Raw genomic sequence first — 14204 nt, forward strand, 5'->3', positions numbered from 1 at the left:
GCACCAACATATCATGGCCACGATGTTCCGATGTTCAGCACAACAACATGCAAAAACAGCAACAAAACAAATCACCACAGCACCACGAGCCCCTTTCCCACCCTCCCTCCTACACACACACACACACACACACACACACACACACACACACGTTCTCTGACCACCAGTCCCTGGTCCCTGACTTTCAGACTCAGAGACATTGGCCTCTGGCTTCTAGACATATGACCCAGGGTCTTCAACCTTCAAGCTTTCCCTTGTAGATGTGCCAGTCTTGGTACTCCAACCTCCGGACCTGGCCGCAATACAAACTGGTCCGCACGTGGAAGGTGGTAGTCTCACTCGGAGTGCTGAAGTCATTAGTGAAGAATAGTGCAACCTGTGCTATCCTTACAGGTAAAAAGTACCAGACGATGGTTCACTGAGTGAATAAATTACAATAAAGTCTCGCAGGGTGGACCCCATTTTGAAATTTATCAACAAATTTTCCTTTAAAATTAAATACTGTAATTTTTTGGGAAGCAGAGAAACAGCAAATTTTCTACATACGATAAGCACGAGATTCTGTATATGCTGTAAATCTTGAGCAATACACACAAAATGCTAGAGGAATTCAGCAAGTCAGGCAGCATCAATAGATGGGAATAAGCAGTCAACATTGATAAAATAAACAGACCTGCTGAGTTCCTCAGTATTTTGTGCGTGTTTCTCTCCACACAGCAAAACTGTTCCATGTGGTGTGAATGGAACCTACCATACTGCTTCTCTGCGTCCATCTTGAACTCCACCATTGTCTCTTCAAATTCCTCTTTCATCATCTTGACTTCAAGAGCATGGATAGTGACAATTTCACTGAAACAGAATAAACCTTCACAATTTGGCCCTTTCTCCATCCCCGATTGTTCAGCATGTTTACAAAGGCAAGAGGCCCTCCAATCCTGAATTTTGTTTCAAACATAAATCTCAGGCTACTTTTGACCCTTAAGGAAAACATTGCTACAGGCTTTTAGGAATGTTACCATGGTAACAGCCCCACCCATTCATGTCAACCAAGCCTGGGGCAAGCACAGCATGATGCACATTCACCTCTCAATGTGGCGCCCAAATGCATGCTAAAGAACATCTCAACCATCCGTGTAACCCCCCCACCCCACTTTTTTTGAAATCCTACCTCAGGTGTTCTTCATGCTTCTTCTCCAGCAACAACTTTGCCTCCTTGTTCTCATTCTGAAACTGGACCCAACAATGTGCAGTGAGTGGCCCATCTCCCCAAAACACCAAGTGAGCTTCATATCCCACCAGCAAACTCCCATCTACCCGCCCCACCACACGAACACCCAGGAAGTAGTTTCTTATTCACTACTAGTGGGTCTCATGGTTTATAATTTGAAAGGAGCAATACAGAGAACTTTCCCTGTAAATGACTTAGCTTTTGACACAAAACAGCATAAAAATATGGTTAGATTATAGATGATTGTACAGGCAACTGGAGGGAGGCACGGTAGAGTATTACTATTACAGTGCCTCTGGGCGCTCTGAATTCCTCTCACATTCCAAAGACGTATGATGGGCATGTGACATTGGCGCTGGAAGTGTGGTGACATTTATGGGTTGCTAAGCACAAGCACCGCTGATTTGATTTGGTGCAAATGATCCGTTTCACTGTATGTTTTGATGTACATGTGACAAATAAAGCTAATCTTTACCTTAATCTTAAATCTGAAGAATATAGTATAGAGTAGAATGTACAATAAAGGAGCAGACCTTTCCAGCTCATCAACCCAAGCTGGTATGTAGACTTCGAAAATTGTTTCTCCTTCACCTCACCCAACTAGAACTCCTTTCTGTGCCTTCCTCCTCTCTGCATGTTTCCGGTTTCTCCTTTATGGGCACTGGTACTTTTTACCACACCCGTGCCACGTAGGAGTGATTTTGTCCTCCACTGATGCTTCTGTATTACCTGTCAGATTTACTCACGACAGTATGAGGCTTAGTTTGGTGTCTCACACATGGAAACATTTTCTCAGCCCACACTACTCATCAGTTCATTATTTCAAAGACCTCTATTAGAGTAATTCCTTCCTACAAAAGGAGAAACACACACAATATGTGGAAAAACTGAGCAGGTCAGGCAGCATCTATGAAAGGGAATAAATGTTCAGGCCTACACCCTTCATTGGGATGTTTCTACTGATGGGAAAGTCCCAAACAAAGAGATAGAATTACAAAACTAGGGAGTAGTCATTTAAAACTGAATTGCACAGCAACTACTTCTCACAGAGGGTAGTGAATCCCTGGAATTCTCTACCACGGAGTATTGTGGAGGCTTGAACCAAAGGGGATTTATAACAGGAGGGGGATAAATTTTGTCTGGCATAGAAGATAAGATCAGGTGTTGTCACACTGGATGGCAGGGCAGGCAGGAAGGGCTGAATGGCCTACTCCTGCTCCACGTTTAGAATCAGAAATCGTACAACAGTGAAAAAGATCCTATTAAGACTCTATAAAACTCTCTTTTAGACCAATACCATTTTATTCCCCCATATTTCCATTGATTCTCCCCAGATTCTACCATTTACCTACACACTAAGTAATTTACAGCTGGCAACTAACCTACCAACCGCACTGCTTTGGAAAGTGGGAGGAAAATGGAGCAACTGGAACCAACCCAAGTAGTCACAGGGAGAATGTGCAAACTCCATACAAATATCACCCAATGTCAGCAATGAACCTGGGTCTCTGGACCAGGGAGACAGCAGCTTAACTGTTAACCTTAAGCTTAATCTATCACCTTTCCATGTTATCACCTTTCACCATTTCAGAGGAAAGAGTTTAAGGTTTGCTATTTCACTTCTAGGATCATTGTTGGAATCTCCCAAGTCAGGCAGAGACTTTGGTTCACTCTAACCTCTGGTATATAGAACATAGAGTAGAGCACTGGACAGGTCAATCATGATGCCAATTGATACTAAATGTCCTCCTCATGTGTATCACCATATCCCTCCATTCCCTTAATATTCATGTGTCGATCTAAAAGTTTCTGAAACTTCACCAAACTGCTTGCTTCCACTACTAGCACTGGCAACCTATTCCACATAACTACCACTCTCTCCATATATAACCTTGGCCCTCTCATTGCCTTTAAATCTACACCCTCCAACCTTCATAGTTAAAAGCATGTTCTCTGGTGTTTGACATTTCTACCCTGGGGAAAATTTTCAGACTACTCTAACTATGACTCATAATTTAAAAATCCTCTCTTATGTCTCCGCTCAGAATCTTACACTCAACAACCCAAGTTTGTCCAACCCTTCCTTCGAGCTCATACCCTCTAATCCAGGCAGCATCCTGGCAAACCACCTCTGCATCCTCTACACAGTCATTCACATCCTTCCTGGAAAGAGGTGACCGAGACCGCACACAATTCTCCAAGTGCAGTCTGATTAAAGTTTTATACAGCTGTAGCATGACTTCTTTACTCTTATACTCAATACCCCAACCTCTGAAGGCAAGTTCATGTGTGCCTTCTTTACCACCTAATCCATTTTTGTAGTCACTTTCTATGAATTGTGTCTAGACCTCAATATCCATCTGTACTTCAATAATATCGAGGGACCTACTATTCACTCTATACATTCTCCTTTCATTTGACCTTCCCAACTGTAACAACTGATACTCGCCTGGTTAAAACTCTGTCTACCTCTTCTCTGCCCATGCCTGTAACTGATCTACATCCCACTGTATTTGTTGATAGTGCTTTACACCATTCACAATACCACCCACAGCTCCCAGCAGTACCCTAAAGGGTTTGAGGGTGATGGCCACAGAGAAACCCTGCACTGATTGCCTCCCCTTACTTCTCCTGATGGTCACCCATTTATGTGTAATCTGCACTTTAGGGTGACCACTTCACTAGAGCTCTTATCTATGAAATCCACAACCTCCCAGTTGATCCTGACTACATCCAAATGCACCCTCAATGCCTCCACCTGGTCTGTGAGGAACTACAGCTATGATATGATCATCAGAGAGACCGTGAGGTTCCCTGACTTTCCAACATCTCGCAGGAGCATTCCGCTGCCCTAACTACCATTTTGGCTAAAACATGTCAAAGGTCACGGATTAACAGGAAAATAAAAACTTTTCTGTTCTTTCCTGCCACTCATCTACACCTCCTCAGCAAAGCCTTTTAAGCCAAAGGCTCAGGCTCCCCACTCTTCCACTGGCCTTCTCTCACAACGGCTGTCCTGCCTTAACCTGCAGTACCTTCCTTTTATTGGTTGAGTTGCCAGCCACCTAGCCAATCAGAAACAACTTTTGAAGAGCTTCTGGCTCTTCTGCTCCGACTGGTGCAGCTGGATTTTGCAAGTATTCCCTGTGACTGTGTAGGTTTCCTCAGGGAGATCTGGTTTCAATGACACACAGACTAAATTGCCCCTGGTGTGTAAGTAAGTGGTAGGATCTGGAAGGTGAAGATGTGGGGAATATAAACTGGATTAATGTAGCAACAGTGTAAATGGGTGGTTGATGGCTAGCACAGACTCAGTGAGCTGAAGGGCCTGTCTCATCCAGTACTCACAGGGTGTGGCATCCACTCTTCTCTGTGGATGAAGTCCTGCAAATGCTACTTCCATCAGCAGGTACGAGCACTTAACACGGGTGATCCACATTCCACATACAACTCTTACCCCACTGAGATGCCACAGACCTAACACTGAACGAGAATGTTACCCTGCATATCAAAGCCCAAAGCTCAGTCCGAGGCAGCCACAAATGTTGCCCCACATTCCAGATTGAAGTCCAATGGTCAATGGGAGGTCTGGATTGAAGCCCAAAAGTCAAGGTCCAATGGCCGGAGCCTGAGTCTGTGAATCTTTGCAAGACCTCTGTGGTAGTCAGGGCCCAGTGTCTGCGAAGCCACAAGCCCGCTGAAGGTCAAAGACGACAGCCTGTTGTGGGGCTAGAGGACAGTGTATATGCATGGGTGGGAGGGAGGGAGGGAGGAATGGGGCTTGTTTCACTGCTGTTGCTTTGTTGCTCGGTGTGTTCTGCCAAGTATTGTGAGCATGCCATGCTGAAACCAGAACGTGTGGCAACATTTGCGGCTGACCCCAGCACATCCTTGGGTGTGTTGGTTGTTAATGCAAAATGACACATTTCACTGTATGATTAGATGCAAATGTGATAAATAAATCTAAAATCTGAACCTAAGTTAATCTAAGCCTGAAATCTGAAGCTGAACCTTTCAGACCCACCTTCCTCTCCATGGCCATCTGCTTGTAGCTCTCCTGTTCCAGTAACTGCACCAGCTGAGTGATCTGCTCCTGCAGGTCCTTGATCAGCTGCTCCCTGCGAAGAACAAGATCTCAACTTCACAGGGCAAAGGCATAAGCAATCACTGCTGTTGCTTCCAAGGTGGTTTGGGCCCGAAACTTAACAGGCTGAGCCAAAACTGAGCAGGACAAGAGGAGGAAGTTGATCAAACCCTTGTGCCACCGCTTTACCCCGAGACCAGGCTCAATCTGTGGTCACAGAGTCGGAGTTATACAGCACAGTAATAGGCCCTTTGGTCCAACTCATCCATGCTGACCAAGATGCCCATCTGAGCTGGTGCCACTTACCCACGTTTGCTCTATGTCCCTACCTTTTCTATCCATGTACCTGTACAAATGTCTTTAAATGTTGTCACTGCCCCTCCCCAGCTACTCCTCTGACAGCTCATTCTAGGTATACTCGATCCTCTGTGTGAAGAAGTTGCTTTTAAACCTTTCTGCTCTCACATTAAACCTATGCCCTCTTTTTTTAAAACGCACTTTCCATGAGAAAACGACTGTATGTGTTCACTCTATCTATGCTCATGATTTTATACACCTCCATAAGGTCACCTCTCATTCTCATGGGCTTTAAGGAATAAAGTCCTAATCTGCCCAACCTCTCCTTTAACTCAGGCCCTCAAGTCCTGGAAATATTCTTGTAAATCATCTTTGCATTCTTTCCAGGTTAATGCAATCTTTCCTCTAACAGGGTGACCAAAACTGCCATAATACTCCAGCCACAGTCTCACCAGCTTCTTGTGCAACTGCATCATAACATCCCAACCCCAAAGCTCAATGCCCTAACTGATGAAGATCAGCATGCCCTGCCCCATCTGCCTGTGACACTACCTTCTCCTCTCCACACCTGCCTAAAGTGTGGTGCTGAGGATTGCAAACAATTCTTCAGCTAACTGCTAAAGAGGTTGGTCTAACTTTGTTATTTAAATAAAAACATTCTTTGTTCATAGCATCACACAGCATAGAAATGAGCCCTTTGGCCAAACAGTTCTGCATCGTCTATCAACCTACACAAATAACACTGAACCCTACACTAACAACACACATCAAAGTTGCTGGTGAACGCAGCAGGCCAGGCAGCATCTCTAGGAAGAGGTACAGTCGACGTTTCAGGCCGAGACTCCCCGTCAGGACTAACTTCGTCTCAGCCTGAAACGTCGACTGTACCTCTTCCTAGAGATGCTGCCTGGCCTGCTGCGTTCGCCAGCAACTTTGATGTGTGTTGCTTGAATTTCCAGCATCTGCAGAATTCCTGTTGTTTGCGTTTTTAAAAGAACCCTACACTAATTCCACTCTAGTCTCTCAGCTCCACCGGATTCTACCACTCACCTGCACACTGGGGCAATTTATACGGACCTACCAAACTGTCCGTCTTTAGAACACAGGACGAAGCTGGAGCAGCTGGGGGAACTCCAGACTCTCACAGAGAAAAAGTGCAAACTCCACACATACAGGACCTGAGGTCCAGGTTGAACCTGAGTTGCTGGAGCTTGGGGCAGCAGTTCCACTAGTTGTGTCTTTGTGCTGCCTGGCTCCTGATACAAAGCTCTGAAGCAGATCTATTTCCTTCATTAACAAAACAATCTGCACTGTTTCCTTCATGATGAATACGCCTGTCCTTGTAACTTCTGCAAAATAGTGCCTTGCTGATTATACAATCTCTCCAAATTGACAACTGGCAGTATTGGGTGGGATTTGCCTAGAGTGAGCCCATGTTACCAGCCAGTCACATCCTCCTATACACAGCAGTGCCACTTTTTGAACTGTCTGCAGTCTTTGGTATTGTATCCCCTATACCCAGGGCCAGAGAGCTAACATACATCACGGTTTCTAATACTCACTCCGGGATCCCCAACTGCATTCTCCTTAGGTATGTAATTGGCTAAGATTGCGCCCCAGCCAATTACATATCTAGGTTATCTTCAACTCTTTATTTCCCAGACCTGGTAGAAAAATGGTGATGAAATGATGGGAATAGGCATACAACTTCAAATAGGTCCAGGTCTAAAGATGTTCACTGACACTCAGTGAATTATTCTGATGCGCAAGGTGCCTGATAATAAACATAAAGGAAAATGAACACTCACATGCCCTTCTCTGGTGGAGGCCTGAAAAATTAGATAAAAATATGAATTAATACTGGCGAGGAAATATGCATACAATCCTGCTTACAATTCTTCTGAACTACAGTTCACTCAAAAGATTAACAATTAGCTTTATTTGTCACACATATATTGAAATATTCAAGGAACTGCATTATTTGCATCAATCACCAACGTAGTCCCAACATGTGCTGGAGGCAGCCTGTAAGTGCCGCCATGAATGCTCACAATTTACTAATCCTAACCTACCATAGAACCCATACCTTTGAGAGCTAGGGATGTTGCAATCTATGGATTGTGTCTCAGATAGATGAGCAAAGGTACATTATATTGAGTGTTGCATGGGTTCAGGAGTTGAGACAGGTGTAACTAGCTGTGCAGTCAGTCATTGACACGGATATGCCAAGCAATACACTGCAGGGGGACATGGACAGCTAAACCAAAGGAATACAATGCTGAGCTCCGAGGTACAATGAGAGAGGGAGATATCATACATGGTGGGCAGGAGCTGAGATATTGTATACTTAGCAAAGTGTATGGAGACTGAGATCGATATAGAAGACAGTACAAGAGCTTGGCAGAGTTCTTGAGCAGTTTTCAGTAGCTGCTGGACAGAAACAAGAAGCTACACCAGTTCTCCCCAAAGTGAACAACATTGTCTCCCAGGAACTGTGGGAGATTTTGAGGGGATGATAAAGATAAAGAAGGCGGGAGTGCACTCGGTAGCAAGGGGGCAGCTGAGGGACTACAGGCTTAACTTAAGAAATTAATTACTTATTATAAGCATTTGATCTGCAGTGCCTCGTAACTGATTACAAAGATCACATAATCACCTCATCTCTTGGTAACCCACTGTTCTCTGAGACTTCACTCGAAGTGTGTTATAGTTGTTGAATAGCACTGTGACACTAATATTTGGTATATCATGAGAAATCTGAACTGAAGAAATCTTGTTATTTCCCAGTCCAGTCCATGCACCACTGCCGTTCACTACTGTAGTACAGTGTTAGCTAGTACAATTCCCATACTCTAATCACACGGTGACACAACTCCTGTGAATTAGGGTAAAGTTACAAATATGCCCTTTCGAATGGTCTTGACTGTATTTTTGTAGCCCAAGACCCAACCGAGATATTGCTTCCCCACTTAATGCACCTTCAGGTAGAGAGTCAGATTTTGTCTGAGCTACGATGAGGTCATTACTGGTCATTGATCATCATGCTTGAGGTTGGACTGAAACAAAAGGCAATTGATTGTGATTATTAATCCATTACAAAAATGGCAGAAACAGACCAAATGAAAAAAGTGTAGACAGTATAGAGTGGAGTATCTGAAATACAGATTTATGCCAACATCAAGCAACCAACAACAGCCAATGTGTCTGTTGTGTAAATAAGTTTTTTGAAATGAGGCAATAAAACCACCTAAGTTCCTTCAACATTTGAAGAGAATACATTCTGGTAAAGTAAACAAGAATTTGGCTTTGTTTTCAGACACTTTGTGAAAACTTTCAGAAATAAAAAAACACTTCAAAACATATTTGCCAGCACTTCACAAATAAACAGTGATGGTTTGTGTGCTTCATAAGACATTTCATCACTATATGTGAAAAGTCCCTTACAATTGGAGAAGAACTGATTCTGCCAGCAGTAAGGGAGATTCTGAGTACGGTTTTGCATAAGTCACCAGACCAAATAATTAACACAATTCCACTCAGCAACAACTCTGTTCAAAGACGAATAGATGACATGTCTGAGAACGTGGAAGACATATTGTGCAACATACTTAGGACAACAGAATTTGCTCTGCGGTTGGAAAAGTCAATTTTACCAGCAAACAAATATTTGCTTCTTGGTTACATTTTCTTCATAAGATATGAAAGCACGGTTCAAAAGTTGTTATTTGCAAGGGGACTAGAAACAGATACACCAGGGGAGACAATATTTCAGGTTGTTGAGCAATTTTTCAAAGGGAAGGACATTCCGCTCACCAACATTTTTGTTTGTGCAACAGAGTGGACACCATCAGTGAGAGGACACCACTGAGGGATTATTATTTTATTGAAAAAAGTTGTACCTAACATATTTACCATTCACTGTGTAATTCACAGATAGCATCTTGTCGCAAAAAAAGAACAAGTGATTGGCAGCACAAATCATTAAATACTGTTATCACAGTGGTAAATAAAATCAGGTCCCATGCTTTCAATTCTCAACTATTTCAAGGGTTTTGTATTGAGAATGTTGAACAGTTTGAATGCTTGCTTTGCGTGTAGAAGTCAGATTCCTCTCAGAAGTTAATGTGCATTTTGAAACTCAATAAGATCCTCTGAAGACTCAACTGCTTCTTTCAGTAATCAACTCGAGAATATTAGGCAATACATCACTTATTTGTCAGAATTATTCACAAAGTTTAATAAAATCAATCTCCAATTTCAAGGAAATGATGTGAATCATATCAAAATCATATTAGTCATGTCCACATTTCTATTAAGTGCGACACTGGCTGTTTCCAATTTCAGAGCCTCTCTGAGTTGGAAGAGAAAGAAAGAATACCAGATGATGATCTTCAAGTATCTATGCCCACCAGGTGAGCTACATAAGAGACTTATCAGAGAGATTTCAGATTCAAATTCCAGATAGGGTAATAAATCCATTCCTGAACAATTATAATGAGGAATTAAGAGGACGGATGAAGGAAGAACTGATCTCATTTAAAAATTACTTTGAACTGAAGCCAAGGTTCAAAAAAACCATATCAAGACTTTTGGTTGCAGAAATAAAGTCTCTGAACACTATCCTGCACTGTGGAAAAAGGTCAAGACATTCTTTGTTGCCTTTCCAACATCATATTTAGTGGAGCAGGGTTTCAGTGTAGTCACCCAACTTCTTTCAAAGCAATGAAACAGACAGCAAATTACTGAACACAGAGATCTGAGACTCCTGAGTGACATTCAGTCTGATGTTGAGAAGCTGATATCACTGCACCAAGCCATCCATCTCAATGAAAGGTGAGACAGCAATAAAGTAGTGGACTACTAATGTTTGCTCTAAATTGTCAATGAAAATTGTTTTTACTTTAATTAAATAATGAAATAATTTTATATATAGCTTTAAATAGATTTGAATAATTTTGCGATTATTTGTCACTTCTTTGAATTGTTATTCCTATTTTCTTTCATTGTGCATTGTAAATGAAAATTCTTGAAAGTTTTTATGTAATTGCTGGAAAGGGAGAAGGGGTGCTGGGGATGTGGCCTGGGAGCACTGTTCCCTCTAAGCTGCGTGGGTGCATGGTCACGCAGTAACTGAAATGCTGCCGTGCACATAGCCTTAGTTGCCGTGCAGCTGGAATTTTTTTTATAATTTTGAAATCTATGTTAATATAGCACTGACATACTATAATTAATTATGTTAATGAATATAATCCACAAATTTTCTAAATAATAAATGTACCACAACCATAACTTTGAAGAATTTTACTGTTTCAATGTGTTTACATTGTCAGTGTTTCGAACTGCTATAAGTTTTAATAAACACACGGCCTACTGTTCTGATGTTGATACTGTGCCTATTTGATTCATTCAAAGTGTGTGTGATCACTTGGATAATAATTTCCTGATGATGAGCTAAGAGAATGGCAGGCGTTTGGTCCCGTTGCTATTGCAAACACAATCAGTTTTGAATTTGGAAAAGAGAATGTTGTACGACTGACAAAAAAAACTCATTTATTATAATGAACCATGACGAAAGCACCGCCTCAGAAATATCGCAGCAATACTGAGATTTCAATTTTGTCATGTCTGAAAAAGTTAAGTCTGGTTCAATTAAGACATTCACCGATATATTGAGCTATGTACTTAGAGTGAAGAATTTGAAGAACTGCCAACTCTTTTGTGTGTGTTGCTTGGATTTCCAGCATCTGCAGATTTTCTCTTGTTTGTAACTGTCAATTCTTGTTGACATTTTTGGAACATTTCAAGCTTCTAGTGCTGACTGCAAATGTGGATCAGTTTTATAAATTCAATCAAATGTAAATCCAGAAACAGACTAGAAGTGGAATATTTGGATGATTTTATGAGGATTAAGACGTACATTTTATCTGGATGTAAAATTAATCTGGACTGTTTATGACAATGGATTTGTAATACAGATGAGAAAAAGTTTACAAAATGTGAAAGAGTTTCTTTGCTGTACTGTATTTCATTATATCCTTTAATTAATAAATAAAATCAAAAGTATGTGATTTTCCAATTTTCATTCTAAGTATTCATAGTATGCATATTACAAATAAACATTCAAAATGCTGCGCACTTTTCAGGCCATGTAAAAATTTCCTGCTCAGAGCAATGGTTGGTCCATGCAGCTGTAAAAAATAGAAGGAATTTGGTCTGGGAGTCAAGGGGGTGGTAACCCAAAAAAGCTAGGGGACCACTGAGCTACACAGTGCAGCGAAATTAGCAAATACTGTACAACAAGGATAATTACGCTCAGATAAACATCGTAAACCATAATACAATGAGTAATATGCTGCAGCCCATCCCACTGCCCAAAGAGGAAATCACACTGATTATCTATCACAGGGACATTACCTTGAAACATATGTCCTGACAGGCTTGGGTCGATTGAAGAACTCATCACACAAGGAGACACTAATGTTACTCTTGGTCCGAGACAGGGTGTATCCTGGTGCAATGACAACGGACTCTCTTTTCTGTGTGAAATGAACATCATTAGTTACCTGCTGTGGCAAAACAGTAGCCTGAGAGACTCATTGTAAGGTGACACTTGGGAATACTGTGTTCAGTTCTTGTCCCGCCATTGATAGGAAGAATGTGGGAGCTGCAGCGGAGATTTACCAGGATGTTGCCTGGATTAAAGAGCATGTCTTATGAGGACATGTTGAGCGAACTAGGGCTTTTCTCTTTGGAGTGCCAGAGGATGAGAGGTAACTTGAGAGTGATATACAAGATTATGAGGCATAGACAGAACGGACAGCCAGAGACTTTTTTCCCTAATGAGGGGGCATTATTTTAAGGTGATTGGAGAATAGTATTGGGGGGATGTCAGAGGTAATTTTTCTTTACACAAAGGGCGGTAGGTGCATGGAGCACCCTGCTAGGGGATGATGGTAGAGGCAGGTACATTAGGGCCATTTAAGTGAATCTTAGGTAAGCACATAGATTAAAAAAAAACTAGAAGGCTACGTGGAAAGGAAGGGAAAGATTGATCTTACAGTAGGTTAAACAGTTAGTACAACGTTGTGGGCCAAAGGGCCTGTACTGTGCTGTACTTTGCTGTCCTATGTTCTAACATACCTCGCAGACAGCTGGTTCTGCATTTCAATTGGTACATTTACTCTACTACCTTCGTGGGTTATTACTACTGTTTAATATTTCTTGGATCAGAGATCCAGTTGGCCTATCGAGACTAGGCTGACTCTAGGAGCAATGTGATTAATCCCAGTCTCCCATTAATTTCTATAAATTACTCTTTCACATGTGCCCATTAACATCTCCCAATTTTTCCATCACTCACCTAATCTTGAGGTAGCTACATCATAAAGATAGATGCATTAGATTACACAACAGGTAACTGAATTTTATATACTGGACAGATTGAACAATATTTTGAAGTAAATGAAATAGCCAATGAGAAACAAGTACCAATTTTGCTGCGTGCATTTGGTTTAAAGGCATATACTGTAGTTTGCTCCAAAGTTTGACGGTTTCAGCCAAACCAGCAGAAACTAGCTTGGTTGATATTGTCAAAGTAATGTTACAACATTTAGGACCAAAGCTATTACTGATTGCAGGGTGCTTTAGGTTTCATAAGTGGAATCAAAAGGAAGAGAAGTCCACTTCAGCATATGCGGCTGCATTGAAGCGATTGTCTGAGCATTGGTATTTGGTGATGGGCTTAATGATGCACTAAGAGATCATTTAGTTCATGGAATCTTACAAGAAAGCATTCAAAAACAGCTCCTAACTGTTGCACAAATTACATTTAAAAGAGCGGTTGGAATATCCATTTCAATGAGAATCGCAGACAGATGTAATTGAGTTGCAATCAGGAATGAAAGTGAGTGTGAACAAAACTGCAAGTCGAAACAGAAACTGGCCTGGTCAAACAAATTGTGTTACTGTTGTGGCAGGGGAATCACATGCTCCAGACCAGTGCAGATCCAAGGACGAAACTTATTGAAAATACAACAAAATAGGACACATACAAAGAGCATGTGGGGTAGACAAAAATAAACGGGTTTCACAGGGAAGAGAAAAAGCTAATAAGTCAAGTTGAAGTTTCAAAAAGAGCACAAATCTGAATGCTGCTGATGAAAAATCTAATAATGATCAGTGACACAGGATTGAGTAGCCTTGAGATTTTCAGTGTGAAAATTAACAATAGACAAGCAATATGGCTAACACTAGAAGTGATTGGCAAATTAATCAAAATGGAATCAGACACTAGTTCAGCTGTTTCAGTCATTCCACAAAATGACTTTGAGAGGCATTTCAAAGATAATAAACTGAAGCCTGCAGATATCCAGCTTAGAACTTATACTGGAGAAAAGGTAACGACTGTGGAATGACAAATACAACCACCAACACCAGGCTTGTATGTGGAAAAAGCAGGAGCAGCAGCAGTATGGGGATGTGATTGGCGAAGACAACTACAGCTTGATTGGAGATCCATCCACAATTTGAAGACACATCCCCCAACATGAAGCCAACTAAAAGCAAATTAAGAAAAGTGCTGGATGATGCCAGCAC

The 14204-nt window shown here is 41.7% G+C and overlaps 1 protein-coding gene across 1 annotated transcript in view; it reads right to left on the reverse strand.

The window, feature by feature from the left end:
• Positions 1 to 14204, reverse strand: part of LOC140199890 (flagellum-associated coiled-coil domain-containing protein 1-like) — a 56913-nt gene that overhangs the window by 17748 nt on the left and 24961 nt on the right. Inside the window, exons 4-8 of the mRNA XM_072262394.1 lie at positions 12024 to 12145; positions 7418 to 7438; positions 5253 to 5346; positions 1169 to 1230; positions 752 to 849 (exon numbers count right to left, since the gene is read on the reverse strand). Coding sequence (XP_072118495.1) covers positions 752 to 849; positions 1169 to 1230; positions 5253 to 5346; positions 7418 to 7438; positions 12024 to 12145 — 397 coding nt within the window. The remainder of the gene's footprint in view (positions 1 to 751; positions 850 to 1168; positions 1231 to 5252; positions 5347 to 7417; positions 7439 to 12023; positions 12146 to 14204) is intronic.

This window comes from Mobula birostris, chromosome 6 (assembly GCF_030028105.1).
Source record: "Mobula birostris isolate sMobBir1 chromosome 6, sMobBir1.hap1, whole genome shotgun sequence".
Classification (NCBI taxonomy): domain Eukaryota; kingdom Metazoa; phylum Chordata; class Chondrichthyes; order Myliobatiformes; family Myliobatidae; genus Mobula; species Mobula birostris.